Source organism: Liolophura sinensis, chromosome 7 (assembly GCF_032854445.1).
Source record: "Liolophura sinensis isolate JHLJ2023 chromosome 7, CUHK_Ljap_v2, whole genome shotgun sequence".
Lineage (NCBI taxonomy): Eukaryota > Metazoa > Mollusca > Polyplacophora > Chitonida > Chitonidae > Liolophura > Liolophura sinensis.
This window is the reverse complement of record NC_088301.1, coordinates 23,013,851-23,037,295: the sequence shown is the minus strand read 5'-3', so window position 1 is coordinate 23,037,295 and position 23,445 is coordinate 23,013,851. Positions and strand designations below refer to the sequence as shown.

Sequence of the window (23,445 nt, the reverse complement as noted above, 5' to 3'; positions counted from 1 at the left end):
GCCAAGTGGTAGAGCGTCTGTCTCGCAAGCGCGGAAAGCCTGTGGTTCGATCATATGCCGAGACAGAAGAATCGCTGGTCTTCCCTAAACTTCACTGTCTTGTTTCTCGGCAAAATAGGACGGGTCAAGTACTAATCGACCTATTGTGTCGGTATATGACGTGACTTTAGATGGGATGTCTTTGACATACCGCTTTAGTGAGACAGCATGCATTGTACAACTTATGTCGGTATTGAGACCGGTAAGGTCTACAGGGTCGTCCGATTAGGCTTATCTTCGAATAGACTTGCCACTGACTTTGCTACAAACAACTGTTGATCAATGACTTCGCAGGTTCGAATCGTCCTGCCTAGCATTTGTAGATTCAGGTACTGTACTTGTTTCCTCGGTGATATAAACCCAGACGTTAAGGAAGAGGAGTAGAAATAGACCTAAACGGCTAGACAATTTTTGTTTGTCGTGCTTAGTAATTCTAGAAACCAATTTTCAACCCGGAATTCCCCAGAAGGAACATATGGAGATGCGTTTCCCATCGTAAACAAAATGGCGCGAAAGATTAGATAAGGTAAGGTTGCTCTTCTACATGTGAAATCTGCGAATGGGTTGGACGTTAAACTGCAAGTCCAGTGCGGAAAAGTAGAGGAAATGAGAATTCCATGGACTTCAACAGATAGGGAGGTACACTTTATAAACAAGGCCATAAACAACTTTCATGGAAAGTCGCCGGGCTGTAAGCATCCTACAACTGCTTACAGATCTACATCATCAATCGACAAATACAACAACTACACATAATATTCTTAAGACATACTGAAATGAATATATTACGCAACTGAAACATATCTCGAAAAACATGATCAGTTTATAATCATAATCAGTAATCGCTCAACACAGAATAATGCCAGCAATAACTAAAACGATCACATCAAACTGGGTATCAAACTTTACAAAAAAGAACTCAGCATAACACTGCTGTACGTATCTCTCTGGGTTGCTGTTGACGGCGGCTACTCACTGATACATAGCTGGCAGTCACATTCCTGCCGCTGTTCCACGCTGTGCTAATGTTGACGGTAACTGCTCACTGATACATTACTGCTGCTGTGTTCTGGCTGTGTTTTGATGTTCACGGTGACTACTCTTTGATACACGGCTAACTGTCACATTGCTGTTGCTGTGTCTGGCTGTGTTGATGTTGACGGTAAGTGCTCTCTGATACACGGATGACTGTCACATTGCTGTTGCCGTGTCCAGCTGTGCTTTGCTGTTGACGGTGACTGCTCTCTGATACACGGATGACTGTCACATTGCTGTTGCCGTGTCCAGCTGTGCTTTGCTGTTGACGGTGACTGCTCTCTGATACACGGCTGACTGTCCCATTATTGCCGCTATGTTTCGTGGTGTTGATGTTGACGGTAACTGACATGCTTGCATTACTCGACTCTATTCTCACCTGCATGTTCATCATCTTTACCAGCCATGTCTTCTGTGTCGTCGTCCTTCAGCCAACACAAATCTACTGTCTCAAATAGAAGCGCCTGTTCAGTTTGTATCAATTGTTTCTTTTTGTCCGCATGTTTCCCTGAAAACAAAAGAAATTTATTTATTTGATTTATGTGTTTATTTGATCGGTATATCACGTCAGTGCTGTATTTATATGACGGGACTCAGGTTTACGAGTGATGCAATACCAATTGTATAAAAATTATCGTCCAAAGAAATAATCGTAATGTTGGCTCCTTTATAAAAAGCTATGTGAGCTTTTAATCCAGGGGTCACAACATTCCTTCTCTTTTAATACATTTCTTCACCCAGATAAGACTTTAATGAAAACAGTTCTGGAGACATTTCCTCAAATGACACTAAGTTTTGTAATATGTAATGATTTATTCCGAAAGATTGAAACATATTAAATTTTGTTCGTATATAAGGGTTGCACATATACACGTACCTTTATCAAGTTCTGCCTTGCAAGCAAAGTACGCCTGCGCGTTGGGAAACTGGACACAGCCACAAACCCTCTTATCTTTCAGCCAGTCACCTTCCGTAAGCCAATCTCCCTGGAGTCTTTCATACTTTTTTTTCATGTCGCTAATACCAAAAATAGCCACGCCATCGTGCTTCAACCTGAACAAAGGAAATAAGTATCAAATGGGCGCAAACGTAACACTGTTCCCAAGAACTAGATAGGGGGTTCGTATGGGCATGTTATATGGAGACTTGAAATTTGCAACTTGCAACATGTATATGAGTGTCAAAACCTGCCAGCCTTTATGGTAAAGCTCATACATATTTCCATTATCGACAACTTATATTTATATATTTACCGTACTTATTTATTTGATTGGTTTTTTTACGCCACATTCAATAATATTTCATTTATACGATAGCAGCCAGCACTGTGTGCGAGAAACCGGGTTAGGGCCCAAAGGAAACCATCCGCATGTTCCTGGAAGACCTGAGAGGAAACCAGCATGAACTAGGCTTGAACCCACAGCGATTGCATTGGTGAGAGGACACGGAGACCCCGACGACTTTTAAAGCCAGCATGGTACGCGACTGGCCGCTGATTTAATTCATTTGCTTAGAACACTCCTTACAACCGCATCTTTCCGTCACGATTTACAGCTCCTGACAGTTTCTCTTTTTATGAATCCGTCCTAACTTCTTACTTCATATACTTTCTTAGTTTTTTGGTGGTTTGTGACGAACGCTGTTTTGGAAATTGGCATAGCAATTATTGACCCGGATGTCCATTTTGGTGGAAGGCTGGGTATACGACTGTCTGTTTTGGCACCTAGATTCATGGAACGGGTACTGTTAACTTTACCTCAACCAACCAACCAACCAACCAACCAACCAAACAAACTAAGCTAAACTAACTAACTAACTAACTAACTAACTAACTAACTAACTAACTAACTAACTAACTACATGTATATCTATCTAATCGTACGAACTAATAAGTTTAATTAACTGACTAAATCATGAACATTTTGTTGTTTTGATATGTCAGTCCATACCTTACTGCTTTTATTTCTTCGAGCAATTCCTTCCACCAGCCAACATATTCTTTCTTCAGACATATTGTAGAAGTCGTCAGGACAAATGTACCATCATCTGTGCAAGAACATAAACTGGTGAATGACTTCAATCCGTGTCATATTTGACAACCTTCGTCAGGTTGGTGTAGCATAACTTCTGTACAGCAAACGCCGAAAAAGTCGTTCGGTGCCATATGCCAAGCTTTACACTACGATCATAACACCAGCACTAGAACAAAACTTGACTCATTCGGATAAAAATAGAAGTTTGAACACTCGGCCCACTAAAATATGTCGCAAATTCTATTAAAATTACTATTCACAGTGTATAGGTGCATTAGATTGAGAAATGTCAAAGAAATTTCATTACCTCCATTTCTAAAGAGTTAGGTGCTGATCGTATTGTCTGTTTACGGAGAAGTCTATGCAGTGTTATTTGAATTGTGCGTTTCTCTTTTTTATGCACGATATGAATTTGTTAAAAATGTTCCAGTCACAAATATATATTAAAACTAAATGGGACTAGATGGGAAATACATGTGTATCTCATCATTGTGACTTCATTGTATTGTCTCCACGATCAGATATAGGCTTACAAGTATATGTATCTGACAAAACAGACAACAAAACAAGAAAATACATGGACAGAACACTATAGCAAGGGAAGATAACTTCCCATCGTGATTTTGTTCTGTTATCTCCACGATCAGATATGTACATGTATATGTACATGTATCTGACAAAAGGACAATAGAACAAGAAACATGCATGGAAAGAACACTAGCGGGAAACTCACCATCGTGGCTTCGTTCTGTCATCTTCACGATAAGAACGTCACATTCGCTCAGCCAGGCAGTGTTAGGTAATTCCCCGATCTCCCCAAACCACTGTTTGGCTTCCTCGGAAGCCTTAAACCTTACAATGGCTAAGGTCTTGCCCACGGGCCACGTGGTTCCTTCGGTCGTCATGATCTGAATAGAACGACTTTAAGAATTGATAAAATTGTTTTTTTTTTTCTTTAAAGACGCCATACCGGATATTTTTGACAAAAACAAACACAAACAACCAATCCATATTCATTAATCAAATCAATTTCTCTCTGTTTATTAAGAACAGCTCAAATCACTGCCTTCAGAAAATATCACACTCGTGTCTGTACTATTTTACAGTGTTAAACTGATCCTACTTTCGTAAAAGTTCTTGAGCGCGAGCACATACTGGTAGTTCATGGCAGGTAATTATTTGGGCTTCTTTAAAATAATAACAAAAAATTCGACCATGTTTTACTTTTTGTCAAAACTTTCCGGTATAGTCTCTTTAATGAAATGCTATACTTACACACCCATAATTAAACCTGACTTTTCTTATCTCAATGAAGATAATTTACCCTCGGACATTTTCTACTAAAATGAAGAGTTTCTTCTGGGCAGGAAAGACCAGCCTTTTACCCTCTGCTGACGCAAATCAAAATTCCCATAATTTGTGGCCTAGAATATATAACAAAGCAATTTTATAGTTTTATAGACTTGAAAATGTGGAAAATCTCGACGGCACCAAAACAACACAAGCCCAACGGTACCTATAGATCAGATTGAAAGCTATAGACGCATGGTTCACTAATGGCTACAGGTTTGCCGGATGAATCTGCCTGTGGAAGTGTTGAGGCTTACTCTGCTATAAATCATACTTCCTTCATCCAAAACCCTAAAATTCTTTGTATAAGTGAATAGTTATTAAAATCGGTAGTTAAGAACAAGGAAATAAATTAATAATCACAGTCTACATGTAATTTTTAAAAAATTAACGGAATGTAGATCGAATGAAAATATATATGATTTCAGAGAGGTCAACGTTTCTGTTAAGTGCAGGAACACAGATAAAAGGGTTTCACACCTTCTAAAATTACCAATATGGCACACTTACCTGTGGGGCCATTGCCACAAGCCGCCCTTTCAACTCCTTCAAAAGAACCTTCTTTTCTTTTATAGCATCTTGGAATTGAGTAAATTTCTCGAAAGGAAACCGAATGACGAAATAAACTCCGGTTTCGACATCTTCTTTTTCCTGGGTCTGTGAACATTGTATGATAATTATTTGTTTCATATAGATTTAAAATACCCAAATACATTGAACTCTTATTTCAAATAACGGTATTATGCACTCCATGTGAAGATTGTTTACGGCCAACATTATGGTTGGAGGAAATCGGGCAGAGCACGGAGGTGAAGATAGTGTGGAATGGACCTAAGGGATAAAATATTGTTTCAATTAAAAAAATAACTTTCCGACTTTGAAAAAAAAATTGCCCATCTATACAATACCTAAAAATTATTTATTTATTTAATTGGAGTTTTACGCCCTACTCAAGAATATTTCACTTATACGACGGCAGCCAGCAATATGGTTGGAGGAAACCGGGCACTTCCCCACGTTGCTAGCAGAGCTTCCCACGTACAGCCAAAGAGGAAGCCAGCATGAGCTGGACGCGAACTCACAGCGACGACATTGGTGAGAGGTTCCTGGGTCATTGCTGCGCACTGGTACGCTAATGACCACGGCAACGGAGGCCCCCAATACGGAAGAGCTATAGCTTCTAACAACGTACTGGTTTAACTGATAAACTAGTTCAAGTGCGATAAAAGAAAAATTACTGAATTATTCCTTGATGACCTCTTTAATGTGATCTTCTCAGGTCATGATACTTGAGTGTATAGAGCATCGTGCCTGTACCACTTGTCTGGCGAAGATGGTTTAATTTCCAAACGATCTTTCTAGAAGGTCTTTTAAAGGAGTACACCACATCTAAATTAAGTACTCATAATCTGAAAGCCCATTTCATGTAGCTTCCAAACACAGTTCTTGCGATTTTTGACTGGTAGCATCCCTTAAGCTGTATATGTACGAGTGCATGGTACACGGGTGTCGGATGTCATGGTTAGATTTTACATTTTACAGTGAATATAATCCCAAACTAGCACTGAGGTTCTACAGTGGAGTCTTTGCGCCATTTTAAACACAGTGACCCCCACAATATCTTTTCAGTCTATAAACATGCTCTGCACATTAAACACAGATTCACATGTAGATATGTGCTAAATGTTTTATTCATGTAAAACACAGAAATGTATGCATGGCAATCAGAGCAGCTAAAAACCATAGTTGACGTCACTTATGACGTTATTCAGTATGGTCCAAAACGTTCACCGTAGAACCTCGATCTTTTGGGGATTTTATTCAACGTAAAAAATGTGATTAAATAAAATGATGAAACCATATTTTGGAGCAGCACGATGGGGCGTACTATTTTTTATTAAGATGATCTGTTCTTTTAACGTGTCTTTTAACATCCTATGGCACACCAATCAGCCACATAAACATCAAAAATTCAATCAGCTGTATACATACAGACCTTCACAGTTTGAACGTTTGTGTTACTGATGTCACCAACACTCTCTTCCGACCACCAACGCATATTCATGGTTTCCAAGGTAACCCGGCTTTCTCGTCTGAATAGTGTCGACCAGAAGTCCATAGCCTCTTTGTATTCTTCTTTTGGCCATACCGAAAAGTTGAAAATCTCTGAATGACGCTATTTATGTACATTTCTATGTATGTTATGAAGTTATATACAGTCAAAACAAGGATTTTTTTTTTACAGTAAAATTTGCTGGCAATTTGATCACAATGAATTAACCTCTTCTGATTGTAACTATACAGCCTGTATTACGTGGTCGCTTGTAAAGCAAAGTACTATAAAGGACGTAAGGCCGAAGAAGAAGCCAGCATGAACTGCACTTGAACTCACAGCGACCGCATCGGTCATTGCGCCACGCTGGCACGAAGGCCCCTACACACTTAATTTATTTTATTTATTTATTTGATTGGTGTTTTACGCCGTACTCAAGAATATTTCACTTATGCCGCCAGCATTATAGTGGGAGGAAACCGGTCAGGGTCCGGGGGAAACCCACGACCATCCGCAGGTTGTTGCATGACCCTAAACACTTTACTGATCAAAAAATGCATCTTCTTCCACGCAATCATTTCTTGTCCACGTTTCTCCGCTAAGAGAAACAATTGTGGGCAGAGTTTTATATTGTCTTTTCTAGGTCAAATAATTGTCCTTTGCAGGCCGATATGTATTACTGCGCATCTATAGCAATCTTTTACATCATATTCTGATTGCTAGTGTTATGTCGACAATATTCAACTAGCTTAGCGGTTAAAAAAAAGTGAAAAATTGTTTTAGTAGCCACATGCATGAGCAAATATTCATATGGTCAAGGTCACTTTCACCAAACTGCATACGAAGATATTCCTTCGTTTTATGTTAAACCGCCATCGGGGGACCATCTGGCAAGTTTGTCAAATTGTCGTCACATGTATACATGCACTTAGTATTTCGCTCTCCTCCTTGTTGTCAAAGTCTTACCTGTTTGTAGTGAGTACAGGTATTTTTCGTAACTTCCCTCGCTAGGCCACTGTAAGCAGGTAAGGATGTTAGGGCTTGAAACGACCGCACCACGGAGGTGCTCCCAGCTCTTTGATCCCGCGCTGATTAACAACGCTCCGCCATGAAGCCCTCTAGGTAAAAATAAACAAGCACATTGAACAGGTAAACATTGCAAAAAACCAATAGAGATCAATATTTTTTAGACACAAAAGCCCGATCGCATATAAATGTGAAACAATATGTACTTAGTAATGACCCGTGACCAAGACAGGCAGAGAGCCATCTAGATGTTCTCCAATGGAAGATAACACATGCGTGTAGCCCATTTACTCAGTAATGTAGTACACAGAACTATACCATTGCATGAGTTACCTCCCCATAGACAACATCCGGATGGACTATGCCTGTTTGGTAATGGGTCATAACTGAGTACTCTTTCCCGCTGTAGCAATGTTTATCAAGTTTCCCGAGCATCGTCATTGGGTAAGTCTGTACCTACGAAAATTAAGCGGTGCCACTGTTACAGCTTTACACCATGGTAAGGTGAATATGCGAATTTTAACATTGGTAGTACATAGTGAATATAGAAGACCAATTAAATGAAGATTAATCTTCGGAATTTGGAATTAGTTTCCGTGCTTGAGTGTCAAATATTGCCAAAATAATCCTGTTCTCTCGGTAGTTTTGACGAAACATTAATACTGTCATGTTGAAATAGAGGGAACTTGTCATGTTTAGTGCCACAAAACAAAGACAATTCTTGTCATGGGATCACGAAGCAACCTTAGACTTAAGTCAAAATTTTAATCATTAAATTTGGTATGTTTCTTTCCATCATTTAAGCTGAAATTTGTCCTACAAAAAGTTATCCAGAATCTGCGTTATCAAGCAATATTCAGACCGCATTACATAGGAAATAACAACTTCAAAGTGATTTGAAATTTTGACTTAAATCTGAGATTGCCTCCTGATCCCAGAGTCGTAATGACGTACCGTAACTCAAAAATTGCGTATTGTTATGGGAGACTGGTGAGAGAATTCGTTGAAATCTTGGCCCTTATTGCTCGTTTAAGGGAACAATTACCTGTGGTACGCAAAATTAATGTACATGTGTCAAATTCTTTAAGAATTTTTTTTCAGGAAAGACACTATAGCTCACTGCCGGAACACATGGGGCGGGCTTCTGTCATTACACAACCCATTCTACACAAGAGGAACTTTTGCACGGTCTGTGGATGATGTTTTCCTGTATTCATGCATGATGATTCATCTCTTTATGTAACGCTGTTCTAATTTCTTATTTTTTTTATACTTGGGCCTCCGTGGCCGAGGCTGTTAGTTTGCCAGCGCGGCGCAATGATCCATCAGGAGCATTTCCCCAATGTGGTCGCTGTATTCAAGTCCAACTGGCTTCCTCTCCGGTCGTACGTGTGAAATGCTGTCAGCAACCTGTGGTTGGTCGGGGGTTTCCCCGTGCTCTGCCCGGTTTTCTTTCCACCGTTATGCTAGCCTCCGTCGTAAGAGTAATATACCAATGAACTAAATACTTTCTATACTTTCTCATATATTTGTACTGTTTTGAATATTCCTTTGGTAATTGTCCTTACAATTACTGACCCGGAACGTCCATTGTGGTTGAAAGCTGCTGGATAAAATGGATATATGCGAGAAAATATCGTTAGAGAGAGTAGATCTTAACTGAAGATCATACATGTCCCCATACCTTGCGGCTCTCGACTTAGGAGTATAGACCCTGCCTAATTTCGTGATCTCCTCCTGTGATATACTCCTAGAGCATTTCGTTAACTCGATACTGAAAAATCCTTCGGAAATATCTGCAAATCGAAATCACATATATTTTGCTATAAAAGTATTAATATCTCCAGTCAAGTTGTATATCAGTTCTTAACAGCGTGACGTATATTTGTTAGACACAAAGGTAAAACTGTCAGCCAGTGTAATACATCATGTGTTAGGTCAAATGTGATAGGTCAAATGTGATAGGTCAAATGTTTTAGGTCAAGGATACGATGAACGAATATAGGCCGAACAACAACGCTGGGTATCCACAACAAATTCTTTCAGAAATTTTTTTTAGATATAGGTTACGGTTATATAGTTACAGACATAAAGGTGATATTTTGGATTACATGTAAAGCTTTGAGATGAATTATTGTTTTTGACATAAAATGTCAGTTTGGAAATAAACAATTCATATGAAGTTATAGACAATTCTGAAGTAGAAAATGACCAGTTTTGAAATAAGTTCCACTTTTTGGTAAAATATAAGATTGTATACAATTCTCTTAATTCAAAATTGGTAAGTTTATATTTCAAATATAATCAGCATGATTATGCTCGGTTTCATTCCCCTACTAACCCTGCCGCTAGGCAATATATTTATGCGTCGGTATATATATTAATGAGTGAGAATATATTCATGAATCAGTATGATATTTCAAGACACTGATGCCAGACTAACTAACACATTTGCGTTATTCTCACAGTGCTGTAGACGGTACGAAGGGGCACTAAGGGTACCGCGAATAATGCACTTGATGAGACCGGACATGGTTAGTTTACGATGAAACTCTTACCTGGTTTGTTGGCTTCTCTCATAGTGAACAGGGTAATGTCGGCCCCTTCCAGCCAGTCATGGTCAGATACCTCTGGGGTGGTACTAACCCAATCTTTTGCCTTGTCCTTGGTGGGGAAAACAATTAAGGCCAGTCCTTGACCCTCGTTCCACGGGTACCCTTCGGCCTGGGCCACCTATAGGTACCAATGGCTATTATAGTGGCTAATTTGGGTTGTCTTTGCTGGCCCAAACTGTTAAAGTGCTGGTTACTGAACTGCGCTTGACCAATGAGGTTGCGCATTCGAATCCAGTTCTCGCTATTTGTGCGGTTTTAAGTGAGCAGTACATTGTAAGGGTCATCACTTCGACTTCCTCCACTCATAAACCTGAGCCCTGTCATACAAGTGAAAAATTCTTGAGCACGGTTTTAAGTGGGAAGGTCTGACAGCAACACAAGGTTGGTCGTGGGTTTCTTCCGGACTCTGTCCGGTTTCCTCCCACCATAATGCTAGCCGCCATCGTTTATGTGAAATATTCTTGAATAATACTGTCAGCCAATGTAATACATCATGTGTTAGGTCAAATGTGATAGGTCAAATGTTTTTCCTCCCACCATAATGCTAGCCGCCATCGTATAAGTGAAATATTCTTGAGTACGGCGTAAAACACCAATCAAATGAATAAATAAATGAAATGGTTTGCAAATGCTTTCTTAATTGACTGATTTTAGTTCTGTTTCTCGGTTTAACAAATAGATACATTAACAGAACAAACGGTTAAACAAACGATTTCTGCGATGGTGTTTTTTGGTATTCCAACTGAAAAATGGATAAGTGGATTAAATGAAGCTGTGTACAAATGCTAATAATTGATTGTTTTTCTGACGTTTGGAACGAGACTTACTTCATCCACTCCTTCCTGTGTTTACGTATAACTCTTTAATTTTAATGATTACTGCATTATTGATTGAACAAAATATGGATACCTTGATGGCTACTGAGGCCTGATTGGCTCAGATCAAATAAAGAAATAACTTATTTAGCACACAATGCTAACCTTTATACTGAGTGTCTCACACATCACCAGCTTTTGCCTATTGACTCAGTGTGTCACAGAGAGCAGTATATAGCACAACTAATACCTTGTCTGTAACTCCGATCACGGTGGCACCGAGATCTTCCAGAGTGGATTTATTCGCGCGCAGCGAACTCTGTAGTATTGGTAGCTGATCACCAAGAAACCGTATCACCAGACAGCAACACGAAACGGCAGGAAGAGAACTTGTCTGTGCGGAGAAATAAAACAAGTCACAAAGATTACAAATAAATTACCTGTCATTTACACGTAAAACAATGTTTATTAATATCAATCACGGTTAAAAAAATTACTTTTTTACGGTAAAATGAAGCTTAAGTTGCTGTTTAGATCACTGAATTTATTTTACCTAATTCTGCTTAAGCCTTTCAGGCTAAAGAGCGTTTAAGTTGTATGCATGCATGCACCAGTTTTCTCCTTCTATGCTGTACTTTTTCGTATTACTAACCTTTTTAGGTGTAGCCTTAGCTGTTACTGGAGCGAGTGCAGGTTTTTGTCCAGGAACAGGGGCGGTAAACCGGAAATTTGGTACAAAAGCCGTCATTGGGGTGTAGTCAATGTTTGGAAAGACCGAATCCGACTCAGGAAACGCTTCAAAACCTTGGTTGCATTTGGCATAGGAGGTAACGGGTGCTTTTCCTGAAACATACAATCTTACACTATATTAGTCTATATATCATCCAAAGTTTTGTCCATGATTTATTTGGTGACTTTTCGTAATTTCTGAGAGTTCTGATGGTCACAGAGAAAGATTTTGAGGTTTGTTGGGATTCATTTATTTCAATAAGCGTACTCAAGAATATTTCACTTGCGCGACGGCGGACAGCATTATGATGGGAGGAAACCGGGCAGAGCCCCGTATAAACCCCCGTATAGACCATCCGCAGGTTTCTGGAGACCTGTATTTGTTTATAAGGTAGGATTATATCCTTTTGAGCAAATATAAGTTTTAGCACCAAATGGTATATTTTGTGACATGTACTTGCCCCTAAATGTGGAAGTTTTCATACATGTGTAGGCGAATGATGAAACAAAAAAAAATGTGACAAAAAGCAAACTGATCAAGATTAAAAATTGTTAACGTGTTAACAATAAAGGGATGAATGTAACAACGTATGCTTGGAACAAGATATAGGCTAGTTGTAGAGAGCAAAGATTAGAATGCCAGTGCCCGTTGGTTCAAATCCACACAAGGTTGACATTGACGAGTAGACAAGTATTCTCCCCTCGTCAGGACACACTCACCTGGAGTGACCCCAGATCTGTACCCACGGGGAACTGTTCCTATAACCACTGGTAAGTGAACATGAAGGTCAAAACCGAAAGGAACCGCGATAAACATCTGAAGTATAGAACGGCCGTTCGCATACGTAATAAGTGGGGTATATGAGTCAAAAACCCAAAAAATTGAACAATCGTAAGGGATTATATGTAAACAGATTTCGGTTAGACAAAATGTGGACCATTTATGCTTCCTGAAGACATTATGCCAGATAGCAAGCTTTATACTACAAGAAATACACAATCACACGAACAGATATTTCAAAATTGTATTTTATTTTACATATGCAGTGGTTATTTAGACATGCAAAGATTTCACCTGAAATGGTTCTACTTTTTTGTACTTCTATTAAATTTTAGGTTTAAATAATCTCTACACAACGATGTCCGATGTATGGGCGGAGCAAATCTATTAGAGGTTGGAGAAAACTATCGCACTGTGTCAGGTACCTGACTAAAGGCCGCAACCACACCAGCTATTCAAACATCAGACCCGACTGATATGGTCAATGCGGAGAGGATACGACGAAAGTGACACGTAAAGGAAAAGACAAATAATATCACTAGTTGCTTAGGAGGAGGGGCGAAAATAGATCTAAACGGCCATCGACATTTTTTCTGACGTATTTGGTAACTCCATAGATCAACTCTTAATCAGGAACTCTTACGAGGTCAAGGGATGCGCCAGGATAGAGCAAACCGGAAACTCGTATCACTCGTACCCCATGCACATATGGTTAAAAGGCAAAACAGGGTTCGGATGACGTAAGCGGAAAGAGCTGCGTCCTTGGGTTATTGAAATAACACACGCCTGACTGCTTAAAGCTGATAACATGGCGGCATTTTTGATCGCCTCAATGTGCACGATTTTGTTTACTGCGAGCTGCCATATCTCAGTTGTGCTACGTCATGCTTTTTAGACTTCCTGTAGGATACTTTATTCATGCGTGTACACACTTGGTCGAGTGATGTCTTTTGTTTAAAGTGCATGAGCCATTTATAGAGTACCAAGTGCCAGATATTGTGTATGTATACATATATATCTCACACATAACTTAAGTGAGCAGTTAAATCCGAATCTAACCTTTATGTAGTAGGAAATCCTGAGTATGTGACAACTTCCGCTTCTGGAGGACGGGGGAAGGCAGCCTAGTGTCATACATTCCCACTCCCACTTCATAGTGACTCCCTGAAAATCATCAAACAGAATAGCATATATTCTCACACCGACTTTGTGGTGAATCCCTAAAAATTATCAAACAGAACAGCATATATTCTCACACCGACTTTGTGGTGAATCCCTAAAAATTATCAAACAGAACAGCATATATTCTCACACCGACTTTGTGGTGAATCCCTAAAAATTATCAAACAGAATGGCATACATTCCCACACCAATTTCATTGTGACTCCCTGAAAATCATCAAACAGAACAGCATATATTCTCACACCGACTTTGTGGTGAATCCCTAAAAATTATCAAACAGAATGGCATACATTCCCACACCGATTTCATAGTGACTCCCTGAAAATCATCAAACATGATGTCGTACATTCTCACGACCGTGCGGTATGTGGCTCATCAATCGAACTCCTTTGTCTTAAAGCTTTGTAAATGCATTGTATATTAAACTATCTTAAATATATTAAATACATAGCTGCATCATCCTCAAACAGTGGACACGTCCCTTTTTTCTTCATATGTATACTTAAAACAAATACTGTAAAAAAACTTTACTTCTTCAATATATTCTCATATCTACTTCCGGTGAAAATCAGTATATATACTTTTCTATATTCCGATTTCACTTATTATTGCATGTTGCATCATTGTAACTCAATGGAAATCGGCGCACTCCCACAACAATGCATACATGTCAGCCCAAAAGATGTACATATACAACTTTATTCTTTGTCAAACCTTTGGTATCTCTGCTCCGTAGATTTCAGCCACTGTTTTTTCGACGGTTTTCTCTTTCCCACTGGCGAAGTACTGAGCCCTCTGAATAAGCTTTGCTCTGGACCCGTCCATAACCTTGGCGGAGTCGTTCACCATGGTGGCTGAGAATATGAGAGATTCTCATGATGCACAGACTGACGTGAAACACCACGGAGCCATTCCCATGATTTTTAAGCCAATATTTGAGATTGACTTATTTTTTTTACATGTACATCATTTTAAAAGTGCTTATTGACAGAATGGAAGGAAATAATAGATTATCGTGTTCATAATCAAAATAATGCCATCATGTCCATTCTGGGTTTACAATGCTGATTTTGCTCGGAACTATTGTGTGTCAGTCCATTTTAATTCAATAGACGCCCATCTCCGGATAATGAACGTTAAATTCGAAAAAACGAATAAGAAAGCCGTAACCACGGATATAAAAACGTTAACACCGATTGTCTATATCGAATTTGTTTCTGACACCAATACGGGTTCGTAACAGATTGCAAGGAAGAGAGCGTTTGCTTGTTTGACTTACCACAAATGCCAATCTTCTCCCCAGGAGCGTAACCTCGTCTGTCAGTATTCGCAATCAATTTGATTGTGCCAACATTTCCGAATCCGAGCATTTTGGATATGATCTTTGAGTTAGAACCTCTCACTGGCTTCTGCAACGTTTGTAAAACAGCGCATGTGAGCAAGCTTTATTAGCATTCACAACCACTTGGTGGTTTCCATTCCGACCATATCATATACAACATTTTTCTTTGGGCCTCTTTTGACCAAGGACAGAGAATCTCGAAGGTTCCGCCTACATGGGGACGTGTTAGGCAATTTGAGAGGGTTTGTAGGAATGTGTGCAATTTGAGGGTCTTGGACACATTGAAACATTTTAGGAAGTTTGAGAATTTAAGGACACAATGTACATGGGTAACTTCTAGTAAATCTGAAAATACATGGAGAACTTCTTCAGGGTATTCAATTTAAATCTCAATACATGGTGAACTTTTAGGGAGTTTGAAGGTTCTGGATGCTTGGAATGTCCCCTTCTACATGTACATACAGGAAAACATTTAAAGAAACGTTTAAGGAAAGAGGGGGCCTCCGGTTAGTGTGTTAGCGTACCAGCGTGGCGCAATTATCCAGAAGCTTCTCACCAATGCCGTTGCTGTGAGTCCACCTCATGCTGGCTTCCTCTCCGGCCATAGGATCGTCGTGGGTTTCCCCAGGCTCTGGGTTTCCTCCCACCATAATGCTGGCCGCCGTCATATAAGTCAAACTTTCTTGGGTACGCAGCGTAAAACATCAATCAAATATATAAATATATACATATAAATTAAGGAAAACAGGGTTTAGATACTTGTAAAACTAAAAGAAAAGTTGTGGGTGGCGGATATTGGGAAACGAGGGTTCTAGTTTCATGGAGAACCTCTAGGACATGTGAACCGCATGGGTACATGGAGATGTTTTAGGGATGGCGGTTCTATCGATATATGGAGATGTTTTCTGGGAATTGAATGTTCTAGATTGATCGACAGGTGTTAGTGAATTTGATAGTTCTAGATAGTGAGATGTTAAAGGGATTTGGAAGCTGTAGCCCTAGAAGTTTCATTGAATTGAGGGTTATAGAGCCACGGAAAGGGAATTGAGGGTACTGTACACATGGTGATCTTTTAGGGAATTTAGGGTACTGGATACAGGGAAAAGCTTTGGGGAATTGTAGAGAACTGAATAAACGAATAACGTTTAGGAAGCTTAAGGTTTCTCGATACTTAGAGGTATTTTATGGAGATGTTTGATGAAAGAAAGCTGTATATCTGCGGATAAATTTCAGGGACTTTGTGGGATGCGTTGCGATTTTTTTTAGTCATTTCGAGTATCATGAATCTTGGAAAAACTTTTGGGGATCTAAAGGTTCTCAATACATGGAGACGATTTGGGGGGATTTGAGGATTTCCTGGGTACTTAGAGACGTTTTAGGTATCGGGGTTTTACTCGCACGGAGAATTTTGCTCTTGCAGGAATCGAGGGTAAAGAGAACACGGCTTAACTCGATCTTACACTGTAGTGGGGGGCGTTGAGATTGAGATCGTCCAGCACTGTAATACACCGGTAACGTCTGAAATTCGGCCATGGGAAGGGCTTGTGAATTTCTATCTTAAGCCAGTAACGGATTGCCCCGTGTTCTCCTTCAAATGAAGACGGTAGGGGGCGCTGTGGGAGCTTGAAGTTAAACTTCCAGCGATGAGTGCCAGGAGGGAGCTCAGACTTTGGGCCATCTAGGTAATAAAAAAATTTATAAGAGATCAACTTTTATTGTTAATGATGTATGATTTGGTTATTTCAAATGACTTTCAAGCGAGTGTTTTATTTTTATTATTTCAACAGCCTCTTGTGTTGAGTTGACGCCTGTATCCAGGTTCTTCACATGGTTTAGATAAGTTCACAAGAGTATGTTGTATAATTTTCAGAATACATTTACGAGAATATCGCCATAATATTTTGTTTTTCAACATACTTTCATTATTAATGTTACATGTAATAATAATGGCATTTTCAGTCATTCTAGACGTTTAGTAATCGGCAATTTAATATGCTATTATTTATGCATTTGCATGAACGATTAGAATAAAACCCTAACTGAGATAAACTGACAAGAGGCCGTATTTCACCGGTTACGTGTGACCATTTTCCAATCATTCCAATCGCTGCTCTTCTTAAAAATAAATTTTACTAAGTTTACAAGATTATCATTATTTATTTATTTTTGATTGTTGTTTCACTCTGTGTTCAAGAGTATTTCACTTATACGACGGCGGACAACATTATGGTCGGAAAAAACCAGACAGAGCCCAGGGGAAACCCACGACCATCTGCAGGTTGCTCGTCGACCAACCCACATACGACTGGAGAGAAAGCCAGCATGAGCTGGATTTTAACTCACAGCGTCCGGATTTTGGTTATTTCAACAGAATATGATATAGATTCCACCGAGTATTCAGCTATTTCTTACAACACACAGTGATACTGAGTTCACCACATGCGGTATCAACACACTGCATGTTGTGCTGGTTTGAGGAAAAGGATAATACATTGCATATGACGCCATATTATGCTATAACTTTTTTTATTTATGTATTTATTTATTACATTGGTGTTTTACGCCGTGCTCAAGAAAATTTCACTTATACGACGGAGGCCAGCATTTCATGCTGGAAGGAAACCGGGCAAAGCCCACAATCATCCGCAGGTCGCTGCCAGACATTCCCACGTACGGTATGCTATAATAACAGACCACATTTTAGCGTCCCTCACTCGGACAACAGACTTTACGTTAAAATTAACAGCTCTCCGGCCGTAAGTGGGAAGGTCTGTCTGCAACCTGCGGATGGTCCTGGGTTTTCCCCGGGCCCTGCCCGGTTTCCTCCCATCATAATCCTGGCCGCCGTCGAATAAGTGAAATATTCTTGAGTACGGCGTAAAACACCAATGAAATAAATAAATAAATCAATCAATAAAATTAACAGATTATTTTGTGTTTGTATATATACATATAGGCTACAGGCCTATCGCATTTCTTACTCTTGGAGCCCCAGAGTGTCAACACGAAGGCGAAATAGTCTTCCCTGCTTTCCCGGTTAACCGTCTTTGGTTTAGGCAGGATGGCGTGACCGAAGTGACCAATTCCTATTTCCACGTCCTCCCATTTGACCATAGACCTCCCGTAGAAGTACATGCTGACGGCCTTAGCGGTCTCCGGTTCAGTAAGCTCCAGTATACATTCGCCCGATACCAGCTCTCCAGCCCTGTAAACCTGCTTGTTTCCAGCCAGTGTAATAAACACTTCCTTCACCATTTGGCTGATTTTCTCTCTCCGATGGAATTAAACTTTAACACATGTAGGGCCTAATACGTAGATTATAAATATAGATGTACGTATTAGGTTGCGCACACAGATTTGTAACCGCAGTACGATCAATTACATCTAGGTCAACTTCTGTCCGAAGAGAAAGATGAGAGGGTTTTATACACGGTACGATATACTCATCTCATCGTGAAAAAAGAAACAACACATTCACATGACTATCACAGCATGTGAAATGTGAAAACTACGGCGGCCCGTTCGTGCAGTTCTATGTTTTTTGACATTTTCTTGACCATTTACCTATCAGCGCATTACTTTTTCCCCGTAGTGCCGTGGAGGAAATATATATAGGTTTCTCCACCGCAGTGTTGATTTGTTATTTTTTTGATTAACAAAGTTAAGTTTTTTGATCATTTTCTTGCAGTTTATCTATCGGCACAATACTTTTTCCGTGGAGCCGCAGAGGAAATACAGTTATAGGTGGAAATAGTTTTATCCGTCATACTGAAATCGTGTTTTCCTCAACGTATAAAAAAAAAATTTTCCACGGACAGGTTTCTCAGCGGAAAAAAGTGTTTCGAATTTAATAGCTTAACTTATCGATTTTACTTTTTTTCTGTGTCTGTTTAATTTGCTTTTGTATACAAATTCGTTGGTCCTGGAAGATAAATTCTGAGGAAAAAAAAAACGCCAATGAATCCTGGTAGAAATCTATACAATTTGTATGGCACTAACGGACCACCTCAGAAAACTACTACATCCACCGCACGCTATCCACAACGCCCACAGTGGTGTCCCACATAAAACAGTGGAGCTGTAAGATACAAGCTGACCTGGTTGTGCATTCAGTACACGTGCATAAGGGTCACACACATCTAGCTGCTTTCTGAACATTGCGAAAGGTACATGGTATATCTACTTCGCGACAGCACGTCAGGTGACGTGACGACACTCAGTGGTGTAAAAATATTGTCGTTGTAAGTATTTGTTAATGGCACAGGTCATTATAGCCATTTTAAAGCATAATTATGTAGCATATATCCCCCTGTTGTACGTCACATCACAAATAGTGAACTCCATTACTTGATCGTTTGTGTGAATTGGCTGTGATTTGTTGGCCGAGGAAAACCCTTGACCGCCCGCAGGTGCTGACAGATCTTCGCACGTATGGTTGGAGAGGAAGCCAGCACGAGCTGGACTTGAACTCACAGCGACCACATTGTTGAGTGGCCCCTGAGTCATCCCTAATTTTTTTGTACACTCAAAACATTAATCTGTTGATTTTGACAGAAAGTCTGTTGTCCGAATGATGCCAGAATGTATTCGGTTATTATAATAATATGTTACGACCCTCAAATTCAATGAAACTTGACATGTTGTGTGGTTAAATGTATGGTGGGTATACAAGAACGGCTGATCAGCTTTATGATCTGTTGTATAATTACGCTTTCGAACGGCTATACGCTTAGCTTTATAAGCGAGTTGTATCACCAGCTGTATGATTGGCTGTAGACCTGTAAGCGGTTGTACGATTACTTATACAATACCGTTGTATGTATGATAAACTGTGTCAACGGTTGAGTGATTAGCTGTGTGGTTAGCCTGTTAAATCATTGGTTTTACGCATGATAAGATGACCGGTTGGGTGATCAACTGTGAGGTTAGCAGTACACCATTTGTTGTATGCATGATAAGGTGTGTGACCGGTTGGGTGACAAGCAGTACACCATTGGTTGTATGCATGATAAGCTGTGTGGTTAGCCGTGTGACCGGTTGTGTGGTTAGCTGTACACCACTGGTTGTGTGCATGATAGGCGTGTGACCGGTTGTGTGGTTAGCTGTACACCACTGGTTGTATGCATGATAAGCTGTGATCGGTTGGTGATTAGCTGTACACCACTGGTTGTATGCACGATAAGCTGTGACCGGTTGAGTGATTAGCTGTACACCACTGGTTGTATGCACGATAAGCTGTGACCGGTTGAGTGATTAGCTGTACGCCACTGGTTGTATGCATGATGAGCTGTGACCGGGTGGGTGATTAGCTGTACACCACTGGTTGTATGTATAAGATGCGAGACCGGTTGAGTGATTAGCTGTACACCCACTGGTTGTATGTATAAACTGTCTGACCGATTGGGTGATTAGGTGTACACCACTGGTTGTATGTATAAACTGTCCTGACCGATTGGGTGATTAGGTGTACACGACTGGTTGTATGTATGATACGTTGTGACCGGATGGGTGATTAGCTGTATACCACTGGTTGTATGTATAAGCTGTGACCGGGTGGGTGATTAGCTGTACTGTCGTTGTACGCATGATAAGCTGTGACCGGTTGGGTGACCTGTGTGGTTAGTTGTGCACCCCATTATCTGTATGCATGATAACAGATAGATAATAGATCCTTTATTTACCCAGGGTTACATAATTAGTTAAAGAACTAGTTTTACATTATGGCCCTGCACTCGAACCTATACACATTATTAGTATGAGTAGAAGAACACTTTATATACAATAATATAACATAGAAAAATGTGTGAAGATTTTAAATCATCGGCGAATTTCAGTTGTACAGTTGTAGAAACGCTAAAGCCGTGTTTAGCTGTGTTAAGTGATTAGCTGTACACCACTGGTTCCTGCATGATTTAACCAATACCATCGTTAACGTAAACAGCAGTACAGCATACACATGTACATTATCCAGTACCTGGTACACGTAATAAACATAAGTGCATTATCAGATACATGTATTTAGTTATATACCGATTGTCAAAGTACCATTATCTGAAAGGTAATCGATAACTCCTGTCCACCTACATATAATGGCCTACTAACTTGGACAATGTGAAACACACAAGTAACACGTATAGGCCAACAGGATGCCAGGTGGGCGTGCATATGGGAAGATTATTTACATATGTACATAAATTAAAGGATTCGAGTCTGCAGATCGTCGAACGTATTCTTCATGTGAATGTTGGTCATAATGTGCCGGTAATAACTGGGACAAAGTTATCTGTCATGCAGACCGGTGTTTCCAAATATGAACCGTTATTTGGATGACTAAGCTCTGGGAGACATGTTACCTAAAACCCTCAAAATATAGCGTGGAATCTCCTATACAGTTACGTCAATAGAACATCCCCAAATTCTATATTTTCAAAAGATCAAATCAATATGTGGCCCATTATCATTAAACTGCACTTTATTGCCATGCCGTGGCAGGGACACGAGACATAAAACAATTCTATCGTCCGATAAGTGTAGAAAAGCACTAGAGTTACCGTATAAAACCACAGGCCTTAGGCTAGTGACTGACCATCTTTTTTGGATTGTGATGTGGTCTGGACCATGTTCATACTGAATCTTGCCTATGATGTCACAACTTTTTCCATACCTTTATTTTAGTTCTGCATAAATTCTTGTTGATGTTCATTTAATGTGTGCCTGTGTCCGCTTGAAAAGTTAAACTGACCTGTTTCAGGGTCAGAGAAAAGTCGCTGTGACGTCAATGGGAACATAGATTATCGGTGTGGTCCATACAGTCCCCCTTACAATTCACACACTTGATTGCATATAATTCAGTGAAAATCGTGGAAATGTCTGACGACCATCTGACAGCAGATGGTCGTGGGTTTCCCCCCGTGCTCTGTCTGGTTTTTCCCTCATCATAATGCTGGCTGCTGCCGGCATGTAAGTGAAATATTCTTGAGTACAGCGTAAATTACCAATGAAATAAATAATAAATGCAGTGAAAAACAAATCTAAAAAAATGGGTACTTTCAGATACCGTTTTAACAGCCTGTCTACACATAATGATGTCTTTGGTAATTTTTCTTTCTCTTCAAAAAGTTTACAGAAACAAAACTAGACCCAGTTTACCACATCTCACTATCATACTGATGTGAAGCCGCTGTCTCCATGGCCGAGGTGATTAGTGTGAACCTCTCACCCATGTGGTCGCTGTGAGTTCAAATCCAGCTCATGCTGGCTTCCTCTCTGGCAATATGTGGGAAGCTCTTGTAGCAGCCTAGCAATGGCCGCCGTTGTAACGGGCAAAATAATATTGAGTAAGGAGTAATATATGAATAAAATAATAAATAAATGAATAAATAAAAACCAATGTTAAGCCACAGGGAACAAAAATATGATTATCTTTTTTTTTCTGGACCAACCCAGCCATAAAAAGAACAATACAAGCCACAGATATCACGGTCATATGTACATGCTTTATAGATGAGATAAAATTTATTCTGATTTTCATTTACCAATAGTTGACTATAAGGAATAAATGTGCTGGTATGTGCATACAGACTGCACGGGTCTGAACACGGTAAACATGTACAGGAAAAATTCCAGTACAGTAACATTTCCTGAATGAATCCCTCCTCTCTCTCATGACTCACAACACTATTGTATGACATGACCTTTCCAGATCATTTTTTTTTTTCTTGTCCTGGTAATATTCAGGACAAACGTTATGATGTAATCTGCCTCAGATGATAATATTCCATCACTGAACTATTAAGCGTTAGGTTTTGTTTGTCACTTCGTTTTGAAAAACGTGTGTAAAGACGCTTGCTTTTTCCCATCCTTGGACAGCGCTGGCGATTCTCTCTTCCTTTTACATTCTGCAGAAAGAAGTATTTGGACATTTCAATCAACTGTTAAAGTACACCTGAAAATGATCACAAAGAAAAATTCCACTATGGCAATTATTTTTAAGGTGGACTTGATCTGTGTTTTCCAAAGCTTGTTGACATTGTTTTGAGAGATTTATTAAAACTTAATATTTATGATCCTATGGTAGTTCATCAATGTTGTGTGGACAAATAAGTGAAATTTTTATGGCAAAAGTGATGTGATGTCACTTAGATTCAGTCTGACACGGTTGTGTTTTTTAATATTTTACTTGCTTTTTATGGTGCATCAAAAAATATAAAAAATAGTTTTGGGTACAGTTTGCTTCAGCTCTTTAAATGGGGCTGATAATTTGTTGTGTTTAATTTAATGTCCTACTGAAGAATTTATATGACCGAAGTCAGGTTTGTGACAGGTGTAAACAGAAGTGCCCACAGTACACCACTGACCTTCGCCAGGTACCTGACAAACCTTCTGACTTAAAGCCACAGCCAAAACAGCGAGAGATGGATCTAAACATTGCAATGGTGATAGGCC

The 23,445-nt window shown here is 39.7% G+C and overlaps 1 protein-coding gene across 1 annotated transcript; it reads right to left on the bottom strand.

Annotated features, from left to right (window-relative positions):
• Nucleotides 1-993: 993 nt before the first annotated feature.
• Nucleotides 994-18,263, bottom strand: LOC135470746 (uncharacterized). The gene is made up of 17 exons (XM_064749785.1): nt 17,982-18,263; nt 16,461-16,678; nt 14,938-15,067; nt 14,373-14,512; nt 13,536-13,640; nt 12,416-12,512; nt 11,619-11,809; nt 11,217-11,360; nt 10,095-10,269; nt 9,221-9,332; nt 7,477-7,628; nt 6,454-6,593; nt 4,968-5,114; nt 3,841-4,015; nt 3,024-3,120; nt 1,952-2,127; nt 994-1,582 (listed from the first exon to the last, which is right to left on the bottom strand). The coding sequence occupies exons 1-17, from the start codon at nt 18,253-18,255 to the stop codon at nt 1,434-1,436; spliced, it is 2,622 nt and encodes an 873-aa protein (XP_064605855.1). The 5' UTR covers nt 18,256-18,263; the 3' UTR covers nt 994-1,433.
• Nucleotides 18,264-23,445: the final 5,182 nt, after the last annotated feature.

Coding starts and splice junctions, on each gene's coding strand:
- LOC135470746 (XM_064749785.1), bottom strand. CDS start 18,255: ATGGTGAAGGAAGTGTTTATTACACTGGCTGGAAACAAGCAGGTTTAC. Junction 7,629..9,220: donor CCTAAGTCGAGAGCCGCAAG/GTATGGGGACAT, acceptor ATTTTTACCTAG/AGGGCTTCATGGCGGAGCGT. Junction 2,128..3,023: donor GAAGAAATAAAAGCAGTAAG/GTATGGACTGAC, acceptor TCCTTTGTTCAG/GTTGAAGCACGATGGCGTGG.